This window comes from Pteropus alecto, unplaced genomic scaffold (assembly GCF_000325575.1).
Source record: "Pteropus alecto unplaced genomic scaffold, ASM32557v1 scaffold111, whole genome shotgun sequence".
NCBI lineage: Eukaryota > Metazoa > Chordata > Mammalia > Chiroptera > Pteropodidae > Pteropus > Pteropus alecto.
Window position 1 is genome coordinate 4,561,404 of NW_006431915.1, and position 23,142 is coordinate 4,584,545.

A 23,142-nucleotide genomic window follows, 5' to 3' on the forward strand; every position below is an offset into this window, starting at 1 on the left:
AACATGTGTCTGTTCCTGTGGCTGGGAGTCAGAGCACTGCAACTGAGAGCTCCTTCAGAATCACAAGGAACGGGGAAGATGTAGCTTGTCTACGAAGCAGGGGAATTACTTACCAGAATAAGGAGGCAAACGATTCTGGTTAGACCAAAATAGAACATCTGCCATATCCAGAATCGCCCTTACCCTTAGGCCTTAAGTTTTTAAAAATGTGAGATAAGGGTGTGGCCCAGACATTTATCATCCTAGGTTCTGTCTGGATATGTTCGAGTTTGTCAATAATGTGACCCCAATGGAATCTACCGTTTCCCAAGTGGTCTGATCAACACAGAACGCAGCAGAGCCATTGCTTTCCTTGTTCTGAATGTGGCTATCATGGTGCCAGGCACAGAGTCGGTGCTCAACAAACAGTGAATGCATAAAAGGATGACCATAATTCTCAAGCCAATTCTGTCTAAACATTTCTCCCAAAGGCAAATAAGGCAGCCCTTATGAAATCCATAAAACACAGCAAAAGAGACACAACCAGTTGGACTGAGAATGTGGGAGTGCCGTGGGAGGCTACGGCTAGCACACCTCACCAGGTACGCCTGCCATGCCTGCTTCCAGGGCGGGCTCTTTCCTCCTCTCAGCTTTCAGTTCACTGGACTGAACTATTCTTCCCCAAGTACAGCAACATTGCAACAGGGAAAAATTTACAAAACCAAAACCAGAAAATGCATATGCTTTCCTTGTCTTGGACTTTGGCTGCAAGGGATGGAAAACTCAAAATGACAGTGACCTAAATATGATAGATTATTTATCATGGAACAAAGGTCAGAGGTAAGAAGTCAAGGCTGCAATGGCGGCTCCACAATCACTGGGAAGCCAGGCTTGCTCTTTCTGGTTGCTTCACCATGCTTTTGGTTCTAGGCGATGGCTCAAATTTCAACCATCACACCTCCGTTGTCTCTAACAGAAAGCAGGAAGAGATAAAGAAGGAGGGTGAAGACAGGGTCTAGGAATCTTTTACGGTTTCCAGGAAGCTCTCACAACTCTTTCTTTTACATCTCATGTTGAAACTTAGCTCTAGCCATGAATGAGGCTGGGAAATAAAGTTATCATTCTATGCAGCTTTGTGCTTTGCTGAAGCTGGGAGCTCCACTGCTATGCGAAAGGCAGGAAATGGATATTGGGATAGGCAACCAGGATCTCTGTCCATGCTGCCAGGAAGAAAAAACCGATTCTCAAGTGTGCAGGCAATGGCAAGGAAATTAGGACGTGTCCTGCTGTGGTCTGTGCTACGATCCTGCCGGGAACTTGGGGAAGGTAGACTTCAGTCCCTTGGTCATGCTGCTATGCCAGGCATCTTTTACAGAATTAACTGGATCAGATCCATGTTGTGATCTTGGTTCCCTGTAAGCTAAACTCCCAAGCATGGGCGCAAGGCATTCTGTACCTGTCCTAGTTCTACCTTGTAGCTAGAGCAACCTGCCACTCCTCTGCTACAGCCTCACCCAGCTCCTTGCCATTTCTAAACGAGCTCAGGCCGGTTCGGTTTCCCTCCGTCTGCATGTGCAGTGTCTGGCTCCTGGAATGCACTTTCTTCCTCTCTTTGCAATAAATTTCCAAACACTGAGCTTTCAAGTCGAAACTTGTCAGTCCATGGGTCCATGGCCCATTATCCCTCTGCTTTGATTGCTCAGATGTCTGGTGCTTTCTTTGTCTTTATCTGTTTATGTGTTTTCCTCATCACGGACCACCCTATTTAAAACAGCAACTTGCATTTTAATCTAACCCGTTATCCTGCTTTATTTTTCTTCATAGATCGTAATACTACCTAACATTTCCTTATGTGTTCATTTTTTCCAATATCTTATTTAAGTCTGTCTCTTCACTCTAGAAAGTGACGTTTCTAAATTCCTGGTTGATATTTATCTTAGGGATTTTAGAATAACGACAACAAAAAAGAGTTTCTTGGAATTCTTGGGAAGTCTATAAATAATAAGTTATTCTTTTTAAAATCTAAAAAATAATTTTTTATAATTTTGTTTTAAAATGAGTCACCATAATAACAGGGAATCAGTTTTCTGTGATAGGGTTATACCGAAAATTTCAGAGATTTTCTGTTTAAAAAACATGACATAAGGAAAAATACAAGGTTCTACATAAACCAATGTGTTTTGATGAGATAATATATTTCAATAATATACAAAAACGGTTTCTACCTGACATACTTCATAAATGATTAAAAGAGAACATTAATACAAATAAATTCTTTTTATTAGTCATATGACAAATATTCCAGATGTAAATTATTTTTTCATCAACTTGGTTGTTAGGAGTACATCCAAAAGCATCTTCAGGTTGGGTATATGTTGCTTCATGCAAGTTCATTTCCCTACTAATGAAAACATTTTGTCAGCCTACTTCGTTCAGCTCAAATATCACCTCCTCAGAGAGGTCTGCTCAGACTGCATAATTCAAAAGCAGTAATGTCCCATTACTGTCTTCACCTCTTTCCCCTCCCTGCCAATCAGAGGTGACGGTTTGTAAGTTTGAAACCAGGTCCTCAAAATTCTACAAGTTCAGTGTGAGTCAACATCCTAAGAGAGGGCTGACCTGTCAGTAGCAGTAGCAATAATAATAGGCAGTAATAGTATTAACAAGAAGTATTTTTCTTCAGCTTGTATTATGTACAAGGCATTGTTTAAATCTTTAAAATTCGGTATCTCCATGGCAAAAGATAAAATTAGTATCTCCCATTTTTTTGATAAGGTCACAGAGAGGTTAAACAACTTGCTCAAGGTCATGCAACTAATAAGAAGAACCAAGAGGTGAATCTAGAAGGCTTGATTCCGGATTGCATATCATCTGCTCTGACAATTTACTGCCTCCAGAACAATTTTATTCTACATATAACATGGTATATGTTTCCAGGAGAAAAGCAGGTGCATCTTCACCGCCTCTGCCCCGAGCTCGTTAGACCACTCAGAAGAGTGCTGTGTTTGGTTTTGGGCTCTGCTAATGGGAGTCCTCTCAGAAGGGTCCAGAAATAAGCCCCGTTGCTCTGCAGCCCCATTGCTCTGGTCCTTCTGTTTAATTTTTCATCATAGCACTTATCACCACCTGACATTTTCTGATGCATTTACTTTTGACCATAAGTCACTGTCTATCTCCCTCACTGGAGAGTAAACTCCATGAGTACAAAGATTTGGTCCAGGACCATCTTCTCTCCAGAGATGAGAATAGTGCCTGGCAAACAGTAGACATTCAATATGTTTGTTGAGTGAATAAATAAATCTGAGTTTCAAAATAAAACATTTTCATTTGTCGATAGCCTAGTCCTTGTCCACGAACCGATTCAATTTGGATTTACTTTAGTAATATCACAGAGAGGACTTTATATCCTAAATTGTCCTTTGATACTGAGCTATGCATATTTTTCTTTTTTCGCTGTGTTTGATCCTTGCCATTTTCCTTCCCCATCTCTACCTTCCCAAAGACAATATTAGAAGTCTATCCTCCCAAGTCTTTCTCCATGGTCATAGAATCATGTATATATATGACAGGTGTACATATAAGTTTTTTTCATTGTTTTACAAAATGGATATTTTATATATCTCTTGCATTCTGCCTTTCTCACTTAAGTATATAATGGAAATTCTTCCAGGTCAGAATATAGAATAAACATTGAAAAAACAGCATAATACCTCATGGTATAACTACATTAGCAATTTATGTGATATTTCTTACTGATAGTCATTTTCCTTTTGTTTCCATTTCTATCAGTCCTGCAATTTGCACTCTTATACATAGATTCTTCAGACCTCTTATTTCATTTCCACTTGTTCCATTCCATAAAGTGGAATTTCTGGGATATTAAGGCGTGTGGTCAGAATGGATACGTCTGATTCCTTCCCCATAGAGCTATTGCAGTTCACGTTTCCATCAGCAAATCCCAAGGATGGTCTTTTTCCTCTGCCGCCCTTTGTGGAGAAACAGACCTTCTCTGGCTTTCTCAGTGCTCCTGTGAGAACCTTGGCCTCTGAGACAGAAATGTGCACTGTATAAAGACGGAGAATGTCTGCCTTCACTTCTCCTAGACACATTTTGCTTGTTCACTGCGAGGATTAGATCTGTAGCCCTTTGTTAATTCCTCTAATCCAAAAGTAAAACTTCTCTTATCTCCTCCCCAATGGTTACAACTGTGCTAGATCAATAGAGGTTAAGCCTCCAAAGTGCCAGGAATACTGGACCTCCATCTTTCTGGGTACTTACATTTCAAAAGGGACCAAGCCCAGACCATGAAGAGATGTCTGCACTGAGAGGATTAGATCTGTAGCCCTTTGTTAATTCCTCTAATCCAAAAGTAAAACTTCTCTTATCTCCTCCCCAATGGTTACAACTGTGCTAGATCAATAGAGGTTAAGCCTCCAAAGTGCCAGGAATACTGGACCTCCATCTTTCTGGGTACTTACATTTCAAAAGGGACCAAGCCCAGACCATGAAGAGATGTCTTGGTTGTAAAAGCCTGAGACACTCAATGGGGGCTCAACTGGCCTATGGAGAGATGTTTTTACATTCCAAAAGGTTAAAGTGAGAATCCAGGATCCTTCCCACCCCTCTTCAAGGAGCAAAGGATTTTCTCTCTCCTCTGCTAGAGACATTACCAGAGGAAAAGAGAAGGCCATGGTCAGCATGTCCAGACCAGCTGGTCACTGCAGCACGGGGCTTGGAATACATGCTCACCACTGGGTTAGGAAGAACGCTGCCATCTTGACTTCTACTTATCATGAGTCAGCTGGCTCGCAGTCAGAAACAGAGCCTGCAACCCCTCTCTTCACTCTGCTCCAGTAGAAGGGGGATCCACAGCCAGCAGGAAAAGATATGGGGTCAGGAGGCTGTCTTTGGACCAGAAATTAACAGGCTGCGAAATGGGGCTGAGGCTGCTGAAGCACAGACAAGGGAAGTGGGGCCCAGCCTCTGTGCTGGATGCCGAGAGCAGGAGGTTCACAAGGAGAAGGGAACTGGATGTCCCAGGGAATGCGGCTTTGAAGGTAGAGGAGGCGCCGCCCAAAGGCTGCTCAGTGTCCCCCAGGCTACATGCTGGGAGCATTCCTTCAGCAAAGTTTATTTATAGAAAGAAACCACATGGCTGATCAGAGGATGAGGTTTCTTTTTCTCATTCAGATGCAAGTTCTGAGTGTAGAGAAGCCAAGAGGAATTGGGACTTTATGAAAACCTGACCTTCCTTGGCCTCTAACCCCACAGAAGCTAATGGAGGCCTTGTTTCCAGGGACAATTGGCCACAGCATAGTTTGCTTGGTGGCCATGAGGGCACTCTGATTCCTGAAAGACATCAGCAAAGTCCAGGCTGAGACTAAGAGAGCCTGCCGCTTTGCCTGGGGCCACGGCCAGGGACCTTGCTCACTGCAGTTCTCCTGGTGGACAGCCAGTGTGAGTGCGGGGCGGCCCAGATGTGCCTTCTCAGTGCTCGAATCTCATTCTTTGTGTAGCAGTGGCAAAGGTTCATGCCACTGTCCTGGAGGCTGGAGAAAGCTGGCAGCAAGAAAAGAAAAGACAAGTCAGGGTCATGCTTTCTTAAGGCGGCATTTGGAGCTATTGTAGTGAATGGTTTGGGCCAGGTGACAAGAGGCAGGAAAACGGCTCCTTGCCCAGAAGCACCAGACTGCATGCTGTCCACGGAACTTGCCACAAGGGCGGCGGTGTTTCATATTTGCACTCTGTGGTATGGCAGCCGCGAGGCCTGTTGGGCAATTGAGCACTTGGAATGTGACTACTTTGACCGAGAAAGTGAATTTTTAATTTTACTTGATTTTAATTAAACTTGAACCTAAATAGCTGCTGTAGTGACTAGCAAATACTGTCTCGGACAGCCCAGCACGAGAGCAAAGCTATCAGCAAAGTAAGACAGAGAATCTTGCCTCCCTCACTTCCTAGTCGTGCGAACTCAGAAAAGCAACTTTACCTCTGTGTGCTCCTATTTACTCCTATCTAAGCCGGGGCTAATGGTACCAACCTCTCAGACTTGCTGGGGGTGTTAAATGACATCACCCAGGATGGCGAGTAGAAAGAATCCTGTGTGCAGGGAAAAATGCCCAGTAAAGATAGGCTCCTAGTCTCAGAGGCCTATTCAAATTTGCAAACACTAAACAAACATCCTTCAAATAATTCTGTCACAATCCTGAGCATTCACACCTATAGGCCCAGGTGGAGCTGCCAGGAACTTTCAGGTAACTAGGAAGTCCTTGGAGCTGGAGGTGGGAAGGAAAGGCAGTCCTGAGAAACAGGCTCCTGCTTGGGAAGATTTAGGTTCATGGGTTTCTTTCTGTATCTCTGATGCTCGAGGGTCCATGGATGGTGAAGGGTGTCCCAAAGGGCTTTCCCAGGAGCTGACAATCTTAGGATGCTCAGATCTGGGCAGGCTTCTTTTCTAAGAATTGTCTTCAAGGCCAAGTCCTGCACTGCTCAAGACTTTGACAAACTCTAATGAGACCCTAGGGGGTAACAGGAGGTGGAGTGACGTTGCGACCCATGTCCCACGAGTCCCACTTGAGGGAAAGGCAGTGTGACACCACAGGCTGGGGAAAGGTCCCTGCTTCCTAGGTGTGCAGTGCCATCCACAGGGCGGGAAGAAAAGATCGGCCACAGGAACTCACCTTTGGTCTGAAGGCGCTCTAGGCATCAGGATTGCAGGGTCAAGTCTTGTTTTCTCGTCTTTTGCTGGGAACCTAAAAGCAAACTCCCAGGAACTCAAGGAAAGTAGCAGGGCTAGGACAAGATTTCATAACGCAGAGTTTTCTTAAAATTTGTAAGTTAACTCCAGTCCCATTGCCTGCAGTGTGTCCTTAAGGGTTGGGAGGTATGTGAATTCTGTGTTAGGGTTGGTAATTGGGTGATGACCAGGGGACAAAATTATGTCACCTGCTTCCTATAATATTATCATGTATAATAAGAAATATATTTGGTTTTGACTCTCTCCCTGTTTCTGGCGCAGAGCTCCTAAAACCCTTGGAATGAGAATGATCAAGGTGTCTTTTGTTATGTTAATGAGGCAACTTTTGGCATGGGGGCCGGTTGCCAGGAGAACCAACCCTGTGATTAGAAGATTGGAACCTCCAGTGCCCCACACCCATCTGCGGGGAGAGGGGAGGGGCTGGAGGTTGAATCTATCTCCAATGATCAATGAGTTAATCAATAATGAACTACGCAATGAAGCCTTTATAAAAACCCAAAAGGATGGAGCTCAGAGAGCTTCTGGGTTGGTGAACACTTGGAGATTTGGGGAGAGGGCGTGGAAGCTTTGAGTCCTTTTCCCAAACCTTGCCTTATGCATCTCTTCCATCTGACTGTTTCTGATTTACATTCTTTTATAATACACCAATAATCTAGTAAGTAAAATGTTTCTTTTAGTTCTGTGAGCCGCTTTAGCAAATTAATTGAACCCAAAGAAGGGGTCATGAGAACCTTCGATTTATAGCCATCAGTCAGAAGCACAGGTGACACCCTGGACTTTTGATGTGTGTCTGAAGTAAGGGCGAGGGCAGCCTTGTAGGACTGAGCCCTTAACCCCGGGGGACCTGAGACTCTCTCCAGGTGGAGTGTCAGAACTGAGCTGAATTGTAGGACACCCAGCTGGTGCTGGATAATTGCTTGGTGCAGGTGTTGAAGGGTGGGGGAGGGGGACGCCCACATGTTGGAACTGGGCGATAAAATCAGACCTCCTAACGGGACTCCCGCTTCCAGCCCCTCTGTCTTCTCTCCATCCAGCGGGTTCGGTCTTCCTTGGAAGCCACTCCCCGCATGGCACGGCCCTGTTCCTGAAAACTCTGCTCTCATCCTCCTCCAGGCCCAGTCTGCTCTGCTGCTCAGGCTCCCCATGGGGTTGGTTCTCCCGGCTCCATCCCTCCCCTCCGACCCCTCCCTTTAGGCATCATTTAGCATAACCTTTCATCTGCTCTCTGCCAAAAATGTCTTCCTCATCTGAATCCTGCCCCTTTGCTGATGGCTCCCTGCTTCTGAAGGCTTTTCCGCTGCCCTAGCTCTCATCACCTCTCCTTCCTTGGATTTCCTCCGTGCTTACATTTTGAGCCTACACCATGCAGTATGGCACTTGGTTCTGAAGAAGGAAGCCCCTCATTAGTCTTGCTGTAATGAAATCCCGCGCCTCCACTACCCACTCTCGCTCCCACCAAATCCAGCCTCATGGAGGGGTGCTGGGAGCCTCAAGATTGGGTGGAAGCTCTTCTCATGAAAGAGCTTAAGAGTTTTTTCTCCCACATGCTTCTATAAGCACCCCACTGAAGGCCCCAAGACTTACAGTGGGGAGCAGGGGAATCAGAGCATGGTTAGGAAAGTTGGGGCACAAGACACTGAGAGCTCTCTCTGCCCCACTAGATCCTCAGCATGACTCTCCAGGGCACTGAAGCCGGGTGATATCAGCAGGATCAAAGCTCAGCCAACTGCAGCACCTGGAACACAGAATCATTATCATCGTTCATCAGGAAACCGAGGATGGACCAAAATGGCAATGTGTTTCAATGGAACAACTAATTTCCTTTTCTCTTGCTACCAGACTAAGCTGTTTCTTGAGACCCTTCGAGGACCTGAAGGGTAGGGACCCATTGTCAACACAGAGAAGGACAATATTTGTCTGACTCTGTGTTAATCGCAGATATGTGTCTCAGTCAGTCACCAAAAAGTTGTACCCACAGCATAGGGGCTAAGAGAAAAAGTTCTCCTCTTCTTTATCACCAATGATGATAGGGTACTGGTGGGGATGATAATTAGAACAGACAGACCTGGGTTCAAATCCCTCCTCTATTATGTACTAGTTGGACAAGTGACTGAAAGTTTAAGAGCCTCAGTTTCCCTATCTGTGAAATGAGAATAACGGCAACCACCTCATAGAATGTCGTAGGGGTTAAGTGAAATTATACATTTTGAACACTTAGCACTGTTTCTGGGACAATGTAAGTGCTTTATAAGTATTAGCCATTATCAATATTATTTGAACAGTAGTATCTATTGTAAGATAAATCTGTAGTATCAGAATACAGACATTTATTAGGTTTTAGTAGTAAATATGTGAAATGTGCTTGGTTAGAAGGCTGTCAGGTTTTGGCTTTCTTATGACCAAGGATGTGAAATGAGGCAAGGACAGTGGTGAATACGACCCAAGGATCCTGGCTGAGGACAGAGGGCCTGACTATCCCTTCTGGTGGCCTAAGTTTGAGTTGCCTCTTTATGCTGGTGACACCATGAAAAGCTTATACTCGGCAATAGTAATGAGCACCGTAGCTCATGAGCCCCACCTAGAAGAAGGAGTTGGTGGCATTGGAAGGAGTTGGAAGGTCAGTGAGATTACCCAGGAAGAGTGTGAGCTCAAGATAGATATCTTGGGCCTAGAGTTTAAAAGTCTCTTGTGCATGTACCTGCCTGTAATATCTCTTCCAGGCATGCTGAGACTTGTGAACATAAACCTCATCCCCTAGTCCGTCCTGTCTGCCCACGCCACAGTGGGGAGAACATCCTGGTTCTCACTCTATTTCCTCCCTAGGAGAGACACAGTCTTGTCTAGTGAGCTTTGTGCCACCAGGCCAAACTCTCAGCTCTTAAAGCCATGTTCTCCGTACCTCCGAATGCTTCTGCTTTCATTCCTCTTCACCACAGGGCCGGCACCAGCACCAGCATCGGCACCAGCACCAGCATCAGCACCAGCACCGGGGGCTTCCTGGAAAAGTGGCTGGAGACTCGACCCCCTTGACCATGAAGCCAGGCAGATCTTGCTTCTCTGGGAACCACTGGGAATGACCCAAGTACAAAGGTGTAAATCAAAGTGCTCCGGTGTTTCGATATCTTCAGATTTTCATTGAACTGGCAACATCAGCAGCACTGTCTGTGCCTACTGCACCGGTATGACTGTTAGGATTCAAACCGTCACCAGAGCCCCAGTAGACAAGCTTCTTTGACCTCACCAGTGATGCCAGAACATTCCGTGGTTCAGTTCAAATTCATACCCAGCAACTGTAAGACTCTCCAATGGCAGTTCCCTTTTCCCAATGAAATGGATGTGCTTTCGTAAAATAAATAAATAAATATAGTTTTATTGAGGTGTAACTTACATATTAAAATGAACCCATCTTATGGGTACGTTTGGTGACCTTCGACATATTTATACACCTGTATAATCAGTATCACAATATATAGAACATTTCCATCATCCTAAAAATGTTTCCTGTGCCCTTTTCAGTCAACTTTTTACCTACACTTGGTCCTAGGCATCCACTGATCTGCTTTCTGTCACAACAGATTAAATTTATCTTTCTTATCGTTTCATATAAATGAAATCATATAGTATGTATTTTTTATGTCCGGATTTTTTCACTTAGCATAAGAACATGGAGATTCATCTATGTCATTGTAGGTATCATAGGCTATTTTTATTATTTCTAAGTTTTCACTTGTCTGAGTATACTACTATTCATTTATCTATTCTCCTTGTTAATGGTTATTTGAATTGTTTCCAGTTTTTGTTGGTATGAATAAAACGGCTATGAACATTGCATACTAGTCTTTGTGTAGACATATATTTTCATTTATCTTGAGTAACTTAGGAGTGAAATTGCTGAGTCTATGCATGCTTAACTTCACAAGAAATTGATGTTAAGTTTTGCCAAATGCTTTCTTTGCATCTTTGAAGAAATTCATATAGGTTTTCTCCTTTGATATGTTAATATGGTAAAATATAAAAATTTAATTTCAATTGTATAATATTCAAACACTTGATGTATTCTTTTCATATACATTGCCTGATTTGATTTGCTGAATTTTTGTTACAGGTTTTTGCATTTATATTATGAAGGATGTTGGTCTCTTTTTAATTTCTTTTAATGTGTTTGCCTGGTTTAGGTTTCGAGGTAATGTTGGTCTCATAAAATGAGTTGGGAAGTGTTCCCTCTTCTTCTCTTCTTTGACTAGTTTGCAGAGAATTGGTATGATTTCTTCCTTAAATGCTTGATAGAATTTATCAGTAAAGATATCTGGGTCTGGAGGTTTCTTTTTCAGAAGATTTTAAATTACAAATTTATTTTCTTTAACAGACATTGGGATACTCAGATTTCTTATTTCTTCTTGAGTTAGTTTTGTTAATTGGTATCTTTTAAGACATATGTCTATTTCATCTACGTTGTCGAATTTATTGGCAAAAATCTTTTCATAATATTCTCTTATTGTCCCCATAATGACTGTAAACTTGGTAGCGGTGTCCCCTCTTTCATTTCTGATATTGGCAATTGTGTTTACTCTCTTTTAACTTGATCAGTATGGCTAGCGGTTTGTCATCTTTATTGATTTTTTTCAGGAAATTAGCTTTTGGTTTACAGTAGTCCCCCTTATCCATGATTTTGTTTTTCTGCCATTTCGGTTACCTGAGATCAACTGTGGTCTGAAAATATTAAATGGACAATTACAGAATAAACAACTCATGTTGTCAATAGCGTGCAGTTCCGAGTAGCAAGCTCAGCTCCCTCCCACCCCAGACGCGACTCAGCCCTTTATCCAGCATCTCCACACTGGATACGCTCGCACCGGATGATACACTCACGTTGGATACGCTCAGCTGTCTGTCCGTTAGTCAGTTGCATTTATATTATGTAGCCATCTCGGGTATCAGGTCCACTGTCAGAGTATTGCAGTGCTACTGTTCAAGTCCCCCTTATGATAGCCTGACACCACCTCACAATGGCGATGCAATTCTCCGATGTCGCCTCATCGTGGAGTCGCTGTTTCATCTCACGTCATCACAAGATGGGTGGGTCCAGCACAATATTTTGAGAGAGACCACATTCACATAACTTTTATGACAGTACATTGTTATCATTGTTCTATTTTATTATTAGTTATTGTTGTTCATCTCTTACTGTGCTTATAAATTAAACTTATACATTAACTTATAAATTAAACTTTATCGTAGGTACGTGCGTATAGGAAAAGACATAATATAGTTAGGGTTTGGTACTATCTGATTTTTCAGGAAGGTCTTGAATGTCTCTTCTGTAGATAAGGGGAGACTACTATAACTGTTTTTGTTTGTTTGTTTGTTTGTCCATATTGCATTTCATTGATTTCTGCTCCTATTTCTGTTACTTCCTTCCTTCAACTTACTTTACATTTAATTTGCTTTTCTTTTCCTGGGTTAAGGTAGAAATTGAGATAATTTTAGGCTTTTCTTGTTCTTGTCTTTCATTGTTAACTTTCCAAATTTATAGGTATGTATACCTTAGAAACTGCGAATTCCCCATAATTCAGTCACTCTGAGGTAATTGCCTTTTAACCAACACTCTTCCCACCAAAGACGCACCAAGGGACTTCACATTCTAACACGTCACATGCTTTTGAACACACATGCTTTTACTTATGGTATGCCTTCCAACCAGAATACTGTGCTCAGCGTCCTCTACCTGGTAAATTTCTACATATTAAGGTCCACCTCAAATGTCACCTCCTCCTAGAACCTTCCTTCATTTCTTCCAATCAGAGTTAGTTGTTCTCTGTGTATCATTGGACTTTGTACATGACTTCAATATAGCGTTCATTGCATCAGAAAGGTAGCATTTGAATATAATTCCTCTGTTTTCAAAGTCCACACTGTTGTGTGTGGTGCTGCTTTCTTGGAATTTTCCTATTAGGTTTTAGAGCAGCAATCTGTGATTCTTGATTTGCCATGTTCTTTTTTTGTTTGTTTTTTAAACTGAGATATAATTCACATACCATGAAACTCACTTTTTAAAAATGCATAGTTAATTCTAATTATTACAGGTTTTAACCCAAAATTTCTTTGTGGAAAGAATTATATTTACCTTCATATTTCCAGTTTCTGGTACAGTACTTAACATTTAATAGTAAGACAATAATGTTTCCCGAATTTTTTTGAAAAGTATTTACTACATGCTCTAAGCTAGTTCTTCCCAAACTTAATGTGCTTACAGATCACCCAGGGAGAGTGTTAAAATGTATATTCTGATTAGGAGGTGGAATTCAAGATCTTAATTTCTAACAGGCTTTTTATATGAGGTCCACACTGAATTGCAAGGCTCAGAGCCGCCTACTGTCTTGAATAAAGGTAGTTCCTCCGAACCCTCACAAGGGGGTGCAATGGGCAAACATTTCTACTGCAATTTATACCAATGTATTGAATGAATTCACGTGACATGATTTTCAGCAGCTGTTTTGCTAATTATTATTTATTTCATGAAACAGGCACAGCAGATATCTCAGGATACTAAAAATAGATTTTATTTAAAAACGGTATCTTCTAAAGAATTCGCCAGGATTATGCTCACAAAATGGAAACATTCGATCTGTTATTAGAAGTGTCAAATAAGAACAGTGCTAAAAATACTATTAGATATGAAAGGTCTGAAAGATGTGAAAATAATAATAATGATAATTATAAAAGCAATAATGGTAGTGACAGTCATTTATTGATAACTATTAAATGTGTGGTATAGTACTAGCTGTCTTACATAGCTGGATTATTTATTCCTCGAAACTACTCCATGAAATAGTTAGCATTGCTCCTCATTTTATGGGTGAGAAAACCAGTGCTTAGAGAAGTTAAATAAAATGCCCAAGTTCTGGAGGTCATAGTTGAAAGGGTAGAATTTAAATATGCTTCATCTTTTTCCGAAGTCTATCCTGTGTGACGTGCTGCTTCCTGGAAACTTTCTATTGGGGTTTAGAGCAGTGGTCTATAGTCTATGATTCCTGATTTGCCATGCCCTTCTAAACATCGAGATATGATTCAGATGCCAGAAAATTCACGCTTCTCAAACAGCTCACTGGTTTTAAGTATAAACACAAGTTTGTGCGCCCATTGTCATTATCTCATTCCAGATATATATATATATTTTTTTTGTCACCCCAAAGAGAGATCCATACCCATTAGCAATCACTCCTCATTTTCCCCTCTCCCTTTGCCCCAGAAAACCACTAATCCATTTTCTATCTGTATGGATTTGCCTATTCTAGGCATTTCATATAAATACAATCATACAATATATGGCCTTTTGTGTCTGACTTCTTGCATTGAGCATAGTGTCTTCAGAGTATATCTGTGTCATAGCATATATCGGTTCTTCATTTCTTTTTATGTCTGAATAATATTCCATTGTATGGCTATACCAATTTTACTCATTTATAAGTTGACAGACATTTGGGTTGTTTCCATTTTTAAACAATTGTGAGCATGCCGCTCTGAACATGCATGTATATGTTTTTATGTGAACATAAGTTTTAAGTTCTCTTGGATAGATACCTAGAAGTGGAATTGTTGGATCATATGTTAACTTCATGTTTAGGTTTTTGAAGGACTTCTAGACTGTCCTATGATCATATGTTAACTTCATGTTTAGGTTTTTGAAGGACTTCCAGACTGTCCTTCTCAGTAGCTGAACCATCTTACATTCCCAGCAGTTTTCTCCGTGTACTTGCTAATGTTTGTTATTGATTTACCATGCTCTTGTGACAAGGAACTAATTGAAGGGGAAAACACCAAATTCTCAAACATGTTTCGAAAAAAGATGGCCTTTAATTTTTTTTTTAGAGAAATGACCAGGCTTCTGTATGCTGCTTCTCTATCATTAACTGTCATTCTCTGTTATTAACTGTGTGATCCTTAGTGTGACCTCGTCTTTCAGGTTTTCAGCTGTATTTGGAATAATAAAACCTGACTTCCTTTTCTGGTGATGTGAAGCTAAACCCAAATAGCGAAGCACTTTCACAAATGAGTTGCCACAAAGTTAATGAAGTTTAAGTACCAGCACTCTTCTCTTGCATGGGCCTTTTTCAAGGCCCTGGTCTCTGTCTGCTTTGTAACCTTTTTGCCCTAGTAAGATGGTCTTGTAGCCAAGGGCATGATGAGTCAGAGCAAAAGGTCAGCTGAGTTGGGTTCTGTATGACTTGTTTCTAATAAGGTGAGTCCTAGATATTGAGAAAGTCAGGGTAATGTCTTCATTTATTTAATACAAGCTGTATAACATGTAGTACCTGTATTAGATGCTGGGAATACAATTTTGAATAGGGTAATACAGCTCTCTTGGACACCAACTAACGGAGTAGACTTAAAATAAGCAAAGAGATAGAAGAACTAAATAACATGACTAATAAGCCTGAAAAAATAGACACATGCCATACTTCATATCTAATACATAGATTGTGTGCATTGTGACCATATATTGTATATTTATTAAAATTGGCCATGTTCTAGGCCATTGAAAAAGATCCAGTTTATTCTATAGTCAATATCATGCAGACTATGTCCTGGAATCATAATGCAATAAAATTAAAAATCAATAACAATAAAAGAGGTAAAGAAATTTCCATTTGCTGGAAACCAACAAACAATAAACAAATACAAAATACCCATAAAAACAGTCCCCCAAATATTTGTGTTAGAGGGATCATCATATGTCAAAATTCATCAGGCACAGCCAAACCAGTATTGAGAGGAGAAATTATAGTTTTAAATACATTTATCTGAAAAGAGGAACATTTGAAAGAAAATAAAGCATTCCATTACAATAGTTGGAAGAAGATAATAAATTCTACTAGTGGGGATACAGAAAAGGGCAGGACAATTCATGCTGACTTATATATACACAGGATGCTGAGGGAAGCCCACAGAAGGGTATCTAATCTGGAGCGGTGACATATGAGCTGTATGATGGACTGTGAAGAATTAGATTAGAATATGGGAGAAAAATTGTGGGAAAAACAAGAAGCAAGTACACTGAGGTGAGAAGCAGCCATTGGTTGTGCCCAGCTGCAGTGATGGTTTCTATGGAGAAGAGATCAGAGAGAAGGTGGGGGTCACATCAGACCAAGAGAGTTTTGTTGCGACATCGATAAGGAAGCTGAAGACATTTTTTTTTTTTTTAAATAAGAGGGTGATAATGATCAGTATAGGGAAGTGGTTAAGAGAATAAGCCCTAGGATCATATAAACTATGGGATTCAAGCTGGGTGCTCTTGGGCAAGCCATTTAACCTCTGCAAGCCTCAACTTCCTCAACCGTAAGTGGATATTAATAAGTTACCTGATAAGTTTATTGGGTATATACAGCACTTAGCACAGAGCCTGACATAGAGTTAGGGCTTGTCTGTTGTTCTTGTATAATTATTCATAGCATATCCTTTTACTATCAAAATTATCTCTGTTTGGTTGATAAATTATATGGACTCACCTATCTAGCAATCCTGTGTCTACTCTGTGTGTGTGTGTGTGTGTGTGTGTGTGTGTGTGTGTGTTTTACAAAGATCATTCTGAATGCATATTGGGGAATGGATTTGAAGGACATGAGAATAGAGGTCAGTTTGAAGGGGCTTGAACTAGGCAGGTGAGAACCAACTGGAGAGTTCAGAACAGAGGTGTATTTTTTTAAGGAAGCAGTACTTTTACAACTGGTGATGAATAAGACACCTCTAGGCTTATACTAATGATTCTGACTTAGATGACTGAGTGGGCGGTGACAGGGAATTCACCAAGGTAGGGCCTGTAGAAGGAAGCAGAGATCCAGGAAGAAGTCATGTGGCATGGTGAATTTTGGACCTGTTGGTTTTGAGATGGCTGAGGACAGCGATGTGGAGGAGTTCATGAGAGAGTCAGAAAATAAAATCTGAAGTTCAGAGAGGGGCCAGGTCTGGAGATGGAGATATGGGTCTTATCTGTAGGTGTGAGCAAATGAGATCACTCAGAGAGAGAAATGAAAAGTGAGAAGAGATGAGGGTTGAAGACCAGGCCCCGAGGAACGCTGCCAGTTAGGCGTCCGTGAAGGATGCTGTTGCCAGGAGCTTGGGAAAGCCAAGAGAAATGAGAGTCACAAAAGCCAAGGAGGGTAGAGTCTCAAGACGCAGTCAATAGACAATGATGTCAGTGCTTTGGAGAGATCAGATATGAGGGCACAGAAGCGCCACTGGGTTCGGCCACAGGAAAGTCATGGCTTCTTTGGAAAGAAAAGTTGTGGAGTGGTGGGGCGTGGAAACGGATTGGGGAAACTTTAGTTTCAATGGCAGCTAAGGAGGAACAAAGAGTTAAGTCGTATTTACAAAACTCAGAATCATAGATTCAAGTGAAATGCGTAATTCTGATAATTAAAGTAATCCATCAGAAAGTTATGATATAATTCTCATGGCTGATGAACAAGCATCCACAGCTGTTACTTACAGGGCACTGATGTTGTGCCAGGCACTCTGCTCATATTGTCTTGGGTGCTACTCATAGCGACGGTATGAGAAACGTGCCCCTTCGACAAATGCAGAGAGCCAAGTTCAAAGGCCCTAAGTGTTCTGCTCACTATCACTCAGCTACCAAATGACAGAGCTGTAAGTTGCACTTATCACTGACCCACCCCAAAGTCCAAGTTTGTCCCTCTTAAACTCAACTCCAACTTTAGAACATCCTCTTTTAAGTGTCTGACAAAACAGTAAAAAACAACTACCGCGTAGTACCACTTTTTAAAATAAAAATGCTGAAAATTCACAGAACTCTCAAAGAAGGCGATCACTTGTTCGTCATAGGGCAACCTGGGGACCTCAGAAATGTTGAAAGTATTTAAAAAAAAAGCATTGCACTGAGAGCAAATAGTGTAAAATGACCCGTCTTTCTGACCTGAGCCTTGCTTGAGAAAAACAAGGGAACTCTGTGTATCTTTCAGTCCCAGAAAAGGCAAGGGGCTTGTCCCTGAGTAAAACAGCAAGTTTCACCTTAAGAACGATGTCTTTTCATGTCTTCATGGGTACCTGAAACCCTGCCAAAACTCATGAGTGAGAAACCAGACCCAACTCACCCTGGCCAGTCTGCACCAATCCCTGCCAAAAATGAGGCTCCTTCAGGGGTGTGAGTGCACCTTTGCCCTCGGGGCTCCATGTGTATGTTATTTTTTTACATCACAGGCATGTGAAATACAGCCTTTTATATGGAATGTTTCATGATCTATTCCAAAATGCACTGCTTAAAAATGTAAACGACAGTAAGACTAATATTTTCAAAAGAAAAAAGAAATCTTTGAATCGTGGACTGGAGAAGTAAAACGGGGTAATCCATCTTGTGGAACACTATCCAGTTAAAAAAGTGGATTAGATCTTTTGAATCAGTTGAAGCTCAGAAACTCATTATCGCGTGAAAATGACACGCGCAGCATAGTTCTTATCTAAATGTAAAAATAATAAACAGTCTATAGATTTGCAATGGATAGAGTCATATGTAAAAGTGTGTATAAAGTATATATTATGCCAGTCCTATATGGTTCCTGTCCTGTAGGGACTGGGATGAGTGGACGATGAAGAGAACTTCAGCTTGATCTGTAACAGCTGTTTAGAAGCGTGGACTGAGGATCCCTAAAAGTTCCCATGATCCCTTCGAGGGATCTTTGGAATCAGAAAATTATCTTCATAATAACACTAAGATGTTATTTGCCTTTTTTCGTGCCGTTGACGTTTGCAAACCCAATGGTACAAACCCAATGGTGTGTAAAACAGCTGGGTCTTTAGCACAAACCGTAGGAATTATTGTACCCTGCACTGCCACGCGTCTGAAGTAAAGAAATAAACCTGCCAGTTTCACTAAAGAATGACGTGGAGGAAGTGGTAAAAATGAACAATTTTTAAAATCTTGGCCCTTGCGTTTATTTAAAAAAATATATTATGAGTGATGAAGTATATGTGAAGCCCTTTTGCTGCATTCCATTCTTGAGTAAAAGCATGTTGAGTTGAGAGCTCAATTAATCACTTTTTTTCATGGGACACCATTTTTATTTGAAAGAATAATTGACAGACAAATCGTGGTTATTCAAACCAGGGTATTTGGCAGATATTTCCCCCAAAATGAACAAAACAAGCCTGTCACTTCCAGGAAAACAACTGACAGTATTTGTTACCCATGATAAAAATACAAGTTTTGAAGAAAAAAATTAGCATTTTTGAAAACTTGTTTCTGTCAGCATGAACTTGATAGCTTCTTAATACTGAAAGAATTTTCTTATGAGACTGGTAGTAATAACAATGGGATTTTTCGATATTGTATAATAAAATGAGCCAACATTTGGAAGATCCGCATAAGCCAGTGAAGCAATTATTTTCCAAGGGATTGATGCATTTCGTTACAAAATCATTATATTCTTTGTTTTTCTGCATACTCAAGTCTGAAAAATTATTTGCTACATGGGGCTTATCTTTAAAGAAGCCTAGAGTGTCAGAACTAAAGTTATTTAGGGATGGGGCAAAAATTCACAACATACGTAGCTCCAGAGAACTTTCACTTGCCTTTTTCTCTCACTCACCTTGTACTTCATCCGCTTCTGTCTCACTTCCCGTTTTTCTCCCCCAGGCACCCAAGCCAGAATGACAAATGCAGCTGAGAGATGTTGCTGTCACTTGCGTGCGTGTGTGTGTCTGTGTGTGTGTGTGTATGAGGGGAGAGATTATGTGGGGAATGTAGCAGTTGGGAGTATCAAGTAATGGCTGTTTTTCACCCCCCATATGTTGGCATTAATACAATACTTTTCCTCTGCTCTACTATTAAGAGAAAAACTTAGAGGTCGGAGAGAAGAAATCTGAGCGTGAAGCTTTTGTCCCAAATGTCTGAGGCAGTGGCATTTGTTACAATACGTAGGCCTTTTAAAATAAGAAAGAAAAGAAGCAGGTATATCCCTAGAAAAAGAATGGCAAATTACTTTGCGAGGAGTGGGGCCAGCATCAAAGTACCAGAACATATATCCTTCTTGTAGCCTGAGCGGGAGTCCTTAGAAGGATAATGGATTCTTCTGGTTGCAAAGCATGTTAGTCTTCTAGTATTTTAGGGGGAAAACTGGTCACAGCATGGTAGGTGAGAGAATTTGAATGCAGTTAAAGGACCTACTATTTCCCTGCCTCCTCCTAACTCAGAGCTAATGCCCACCATCTCTTATTTCTCCCAAGGGGAGTCAGTAGAAATGTGAGCTTGAGTTCATCACTCAGCCTATCATGGGTATTGTTTGGGCCCAAGTAAGACAAAGTCACCCTCCCTGGCTTGGGACCTATGTCTGATGTCTGATGCAGCATTCTTAGCCTCTTCCCAGGGGCTTGTTGAATGCTCCCGTGGTGTTTTATCTGCAACGATTAATATCTATTAAACACTCACTGTGCACCTAGAGTGATTATTATCTTATTTAATCTTACAACGATCCTATAAAGTTATCATCCTGTGGCAGGGACTGGCCGGCTCCCTGTTGTGGGCACACAAATAAACTCCATTTCCCAGACTACTTTGCAGTTAAGCACAGTGAGATGCTTGAATTTTGCTCAAAGGGTTGTTGATCAAAGCGTTGTGTTACTTCCAGGCCTGCCTATACATTTCTCCCACATCTCTGACCCTTCATGTTCTTTTCTCCTCCTCTGTCTTGTGAAGGTAAAGCATGATGATGTTGGAATGGCGAGCCGGAAGGGGCCTGGCTTTTGAATCACACTTTGGAGGACAGTTACACCCATTTCGGACTTCAGGAGAGCAACAAACGACCTGTATTGTGTTAAGCCAGTGAGGTTTTTGGAATTTATTTATTAGAGCGGCTCGTAGTTCTCACGCTAATATTCAACCTCGTTTTAGAGGTGAAGAAAACTGAGCCTTGGAATATTTTATTTGCCCAAAGTCTCACAACTAATAACCAGATCTACGGAAGCTCAAATTGTGCATGTTTCCTTAGGAGCAAAGTGGCAAGACTCTCAGTCAGGAAGTGTGTGTGTGTGTGTGTGTGTGTGTGTGTGTGTGTGTGTGTGTGTGTTTACATGGTAGTTCTATGGGTGTTTGTAGGCTCTAAGGTCCATGAGGTCCCTCTCAATCTCAAGCAAAAATGAGAAATATGAGTTTCAGGGACCACACTATAGCTTAGGATTCAGGGCTACACCAAGTACTTCTGCTCCTGGGCATTGCTGAGCAAGAAGCAGCAACACTCCCTCCCCCGCCCCCCTCCCTCGCTGCTGCCGCCAAAGCGACTGAAACTTCATCCCCAGTGTGGCTGCTGCTGTGTAGCTCACTGACAAGATCCCAGCACTTATCTGAGATGGCGAGGGCCTGGCTAGGGATGATGCTGACCTACAGGAGAATGAAATTCTTTCAGCCTTTCCCAGGGATATCAGTTTCGAGAGGCTGGCAGGATGTGGGCAGCAAACAATCTCAGGCCAGCTTACCTTGCTCAGGGCATCATCCCCGCTCCCACCCTATCATGTGGAATGTCCATTGGAGCAGGCAGAAAACAAGTCATCCCTCTGCCCCCGCAGCTCCACTTCGTAGCCAAGTTACCAAGGCTGGCTTACCTTTCTTCTCATAACTGCATCAGTGTGGTACTGCATGTTTGTGCAGCCCCAGCAGTGGTGGGGTTGGTGTCTGTCTCCCAAGCACACACCCATCCCTCTCTAGTTAGTAGATTCAGTAACTGTTAGAATGTTGTTGCTCAAGAAATACAGCAACTACTTGGTCTGATACCCTCATTTTAGGGATTTCTTAGTTTTCTAACTGAGGCCAGAGAGAAGGGATCGATGAAGGTCATGTGACTTGGGAGTGGCATATTTGAGTCCCTATTATATGCTCAGCATTATCTCATTGTTGCAGGATTGTGTTCCCAAGGAAACAGACTCTGGGATTTTAAGGCTTTTGTGCAAGAAATTTATTGGATAGTGCCTTGGGAACATACCTGTTAGAGAGAGAAGGAGGCAGGACTGGGCAGAGGAGGAGTTGAACTGTGGTTTAGTTGCAGCGGAAACCCTAGCTGATCCCACAGGGAGCACTGAAACGGGTAACCCTTCAGAGATGTCTCAGATTGAGGCAAGTGGGCTGAGACTTTGTATCTCAACCTGGACCAGCTGTTGGATGTGGGCTACTCCCAGAGAGGGGTCGTAACCTTGGGTGAAGCAGCCCTCTTTGGCAGAGGGCAGTTTCCAGGGAGTGACTGTTCCCTGAGCTGACAGAATGAGTGTCCCAGTCCTAAGTCCTAGAGAGGATCTGGGTGGAAGACCACAGCATTTGCTACACTCATGTATACTCACAGTAATGCTGAGGTTTAGGATGATGGAAATTGAAGCTTAGGGAAAGGATGCCATTTATCACATAGCCACTAAAGGAATTAGAAAGATTTAGGTTTCTGGTCTCAGACTTGTAGCTCGAAGTGATGGGGAGGCACAACAGAAAGGACAGAACAAGGTTGATCTTCAGACCATTGGACTTCCAGTTTAGGGAAGTGGCCTGAGTGGGGTGCCTGACCAGAACTGGGCTGACCACGGATGTGTGTACAGGAAGGGAAGTGAAAAGCTGATGGGGCCAGGGGCAGGGGATGGGAAGGACTTGGCGGCAGGGACAAAGGATGGGAGGGGGAAGCTTGCTTTCCCAGGAGGAGCTGGAGAAGTCCTGTTTCCTTGATGTTGGGGCCTTGGGCACAGCAGTGGATGAGGTGGAGGGAGGAGGGGCCATCATAATAGTTCCCAAGACCTGAAGGAGGACACAGGGCTCCCCAACCAGCAAACCCCCTACATCCAAAGGATGTAAATCCCTTCAATGATTGCTAATATATGAACAGGTGGTCCTAGCACCTGGGAGGCAAATATTCTACCAGAAAAATTTGTGAAAAATATTGAAATGGGCAAAAAAGACGACTGGGTGTCTTGTTCAGTGCAACCCTCCCAGGTACCTGCACGTTGCATTGCCTTCAAGCTTCTTTGTAACTCTCAGTTTTCAGAAAACCGATAGCAATGCAAATGATTCTTGCTCATAGACATGCAAATAAATTTTATCCAGTGTAGACAGAATTGGTTATTGCACTATGGATATTGACTAGTTTTGCATTTATTCGTAAAGTCATTTCAACATTCTGGATTGCCTTGCTATGTGTGTTCTTTGAATGCTCCTTCAACTGGGTGTAACACCTTACTCGTTCTCTTATTAATGAGTCAAATAAATCTTTGACACATGCCCATTGAAAAAAAATAAAAAGGAAAAATAAGTTTAGGTTCCAGTTTTGTTGTTCTAAAAGCAGGGAAAGTTAGGCTGCCCTCTGCAGAGGCCTCTTCGAGGCTGTAGGAGGGGCTAACACTGAGAGGACTGCCAGGGACTCTGCACCCTC

General features: G+C 42.1%; 1 protein-coding gene across 10 annotated transcripts in view; it reads left to right on the forward strand.

The window, feature by feature from the left end:
- LOC112472943 (vesicle-associated protein 4-2-like) overlaps nucleotides 1-20,552 on the forward strand; it is a 65,438-nt gene extending 44,886 nt beyond the window's left edge. For 2 of the 10 annotated variants that reach the window (XR_003043867.1, XM_025041501.1), the window contains one exon: nucleotides 8,398-10,633. Coding sequence is in view for 5 of the 10 variants with exons in the window: in XM_025041501.1 (XP_024897269.1) it covers nucleotides 8,398-8,436 (39 nt within the window). In the remaining 5 variants the exon portion in view is untranslated. Of the gene's footprint in view, nucleotides 1-2,754; nucleotides 3,351-8,397; nucleotides 10,636-20,441 lie in introns of those variants that run through there. The other 8 variants (XR_003043864.1, XR_003043862.1, XR_003043866.1 and 5 more) reach the window with 8 other exon arrangements.
- The last annotated feature ends 2,590 nt before the right edge of the window (nucleotides 20,553-23,142 follow it).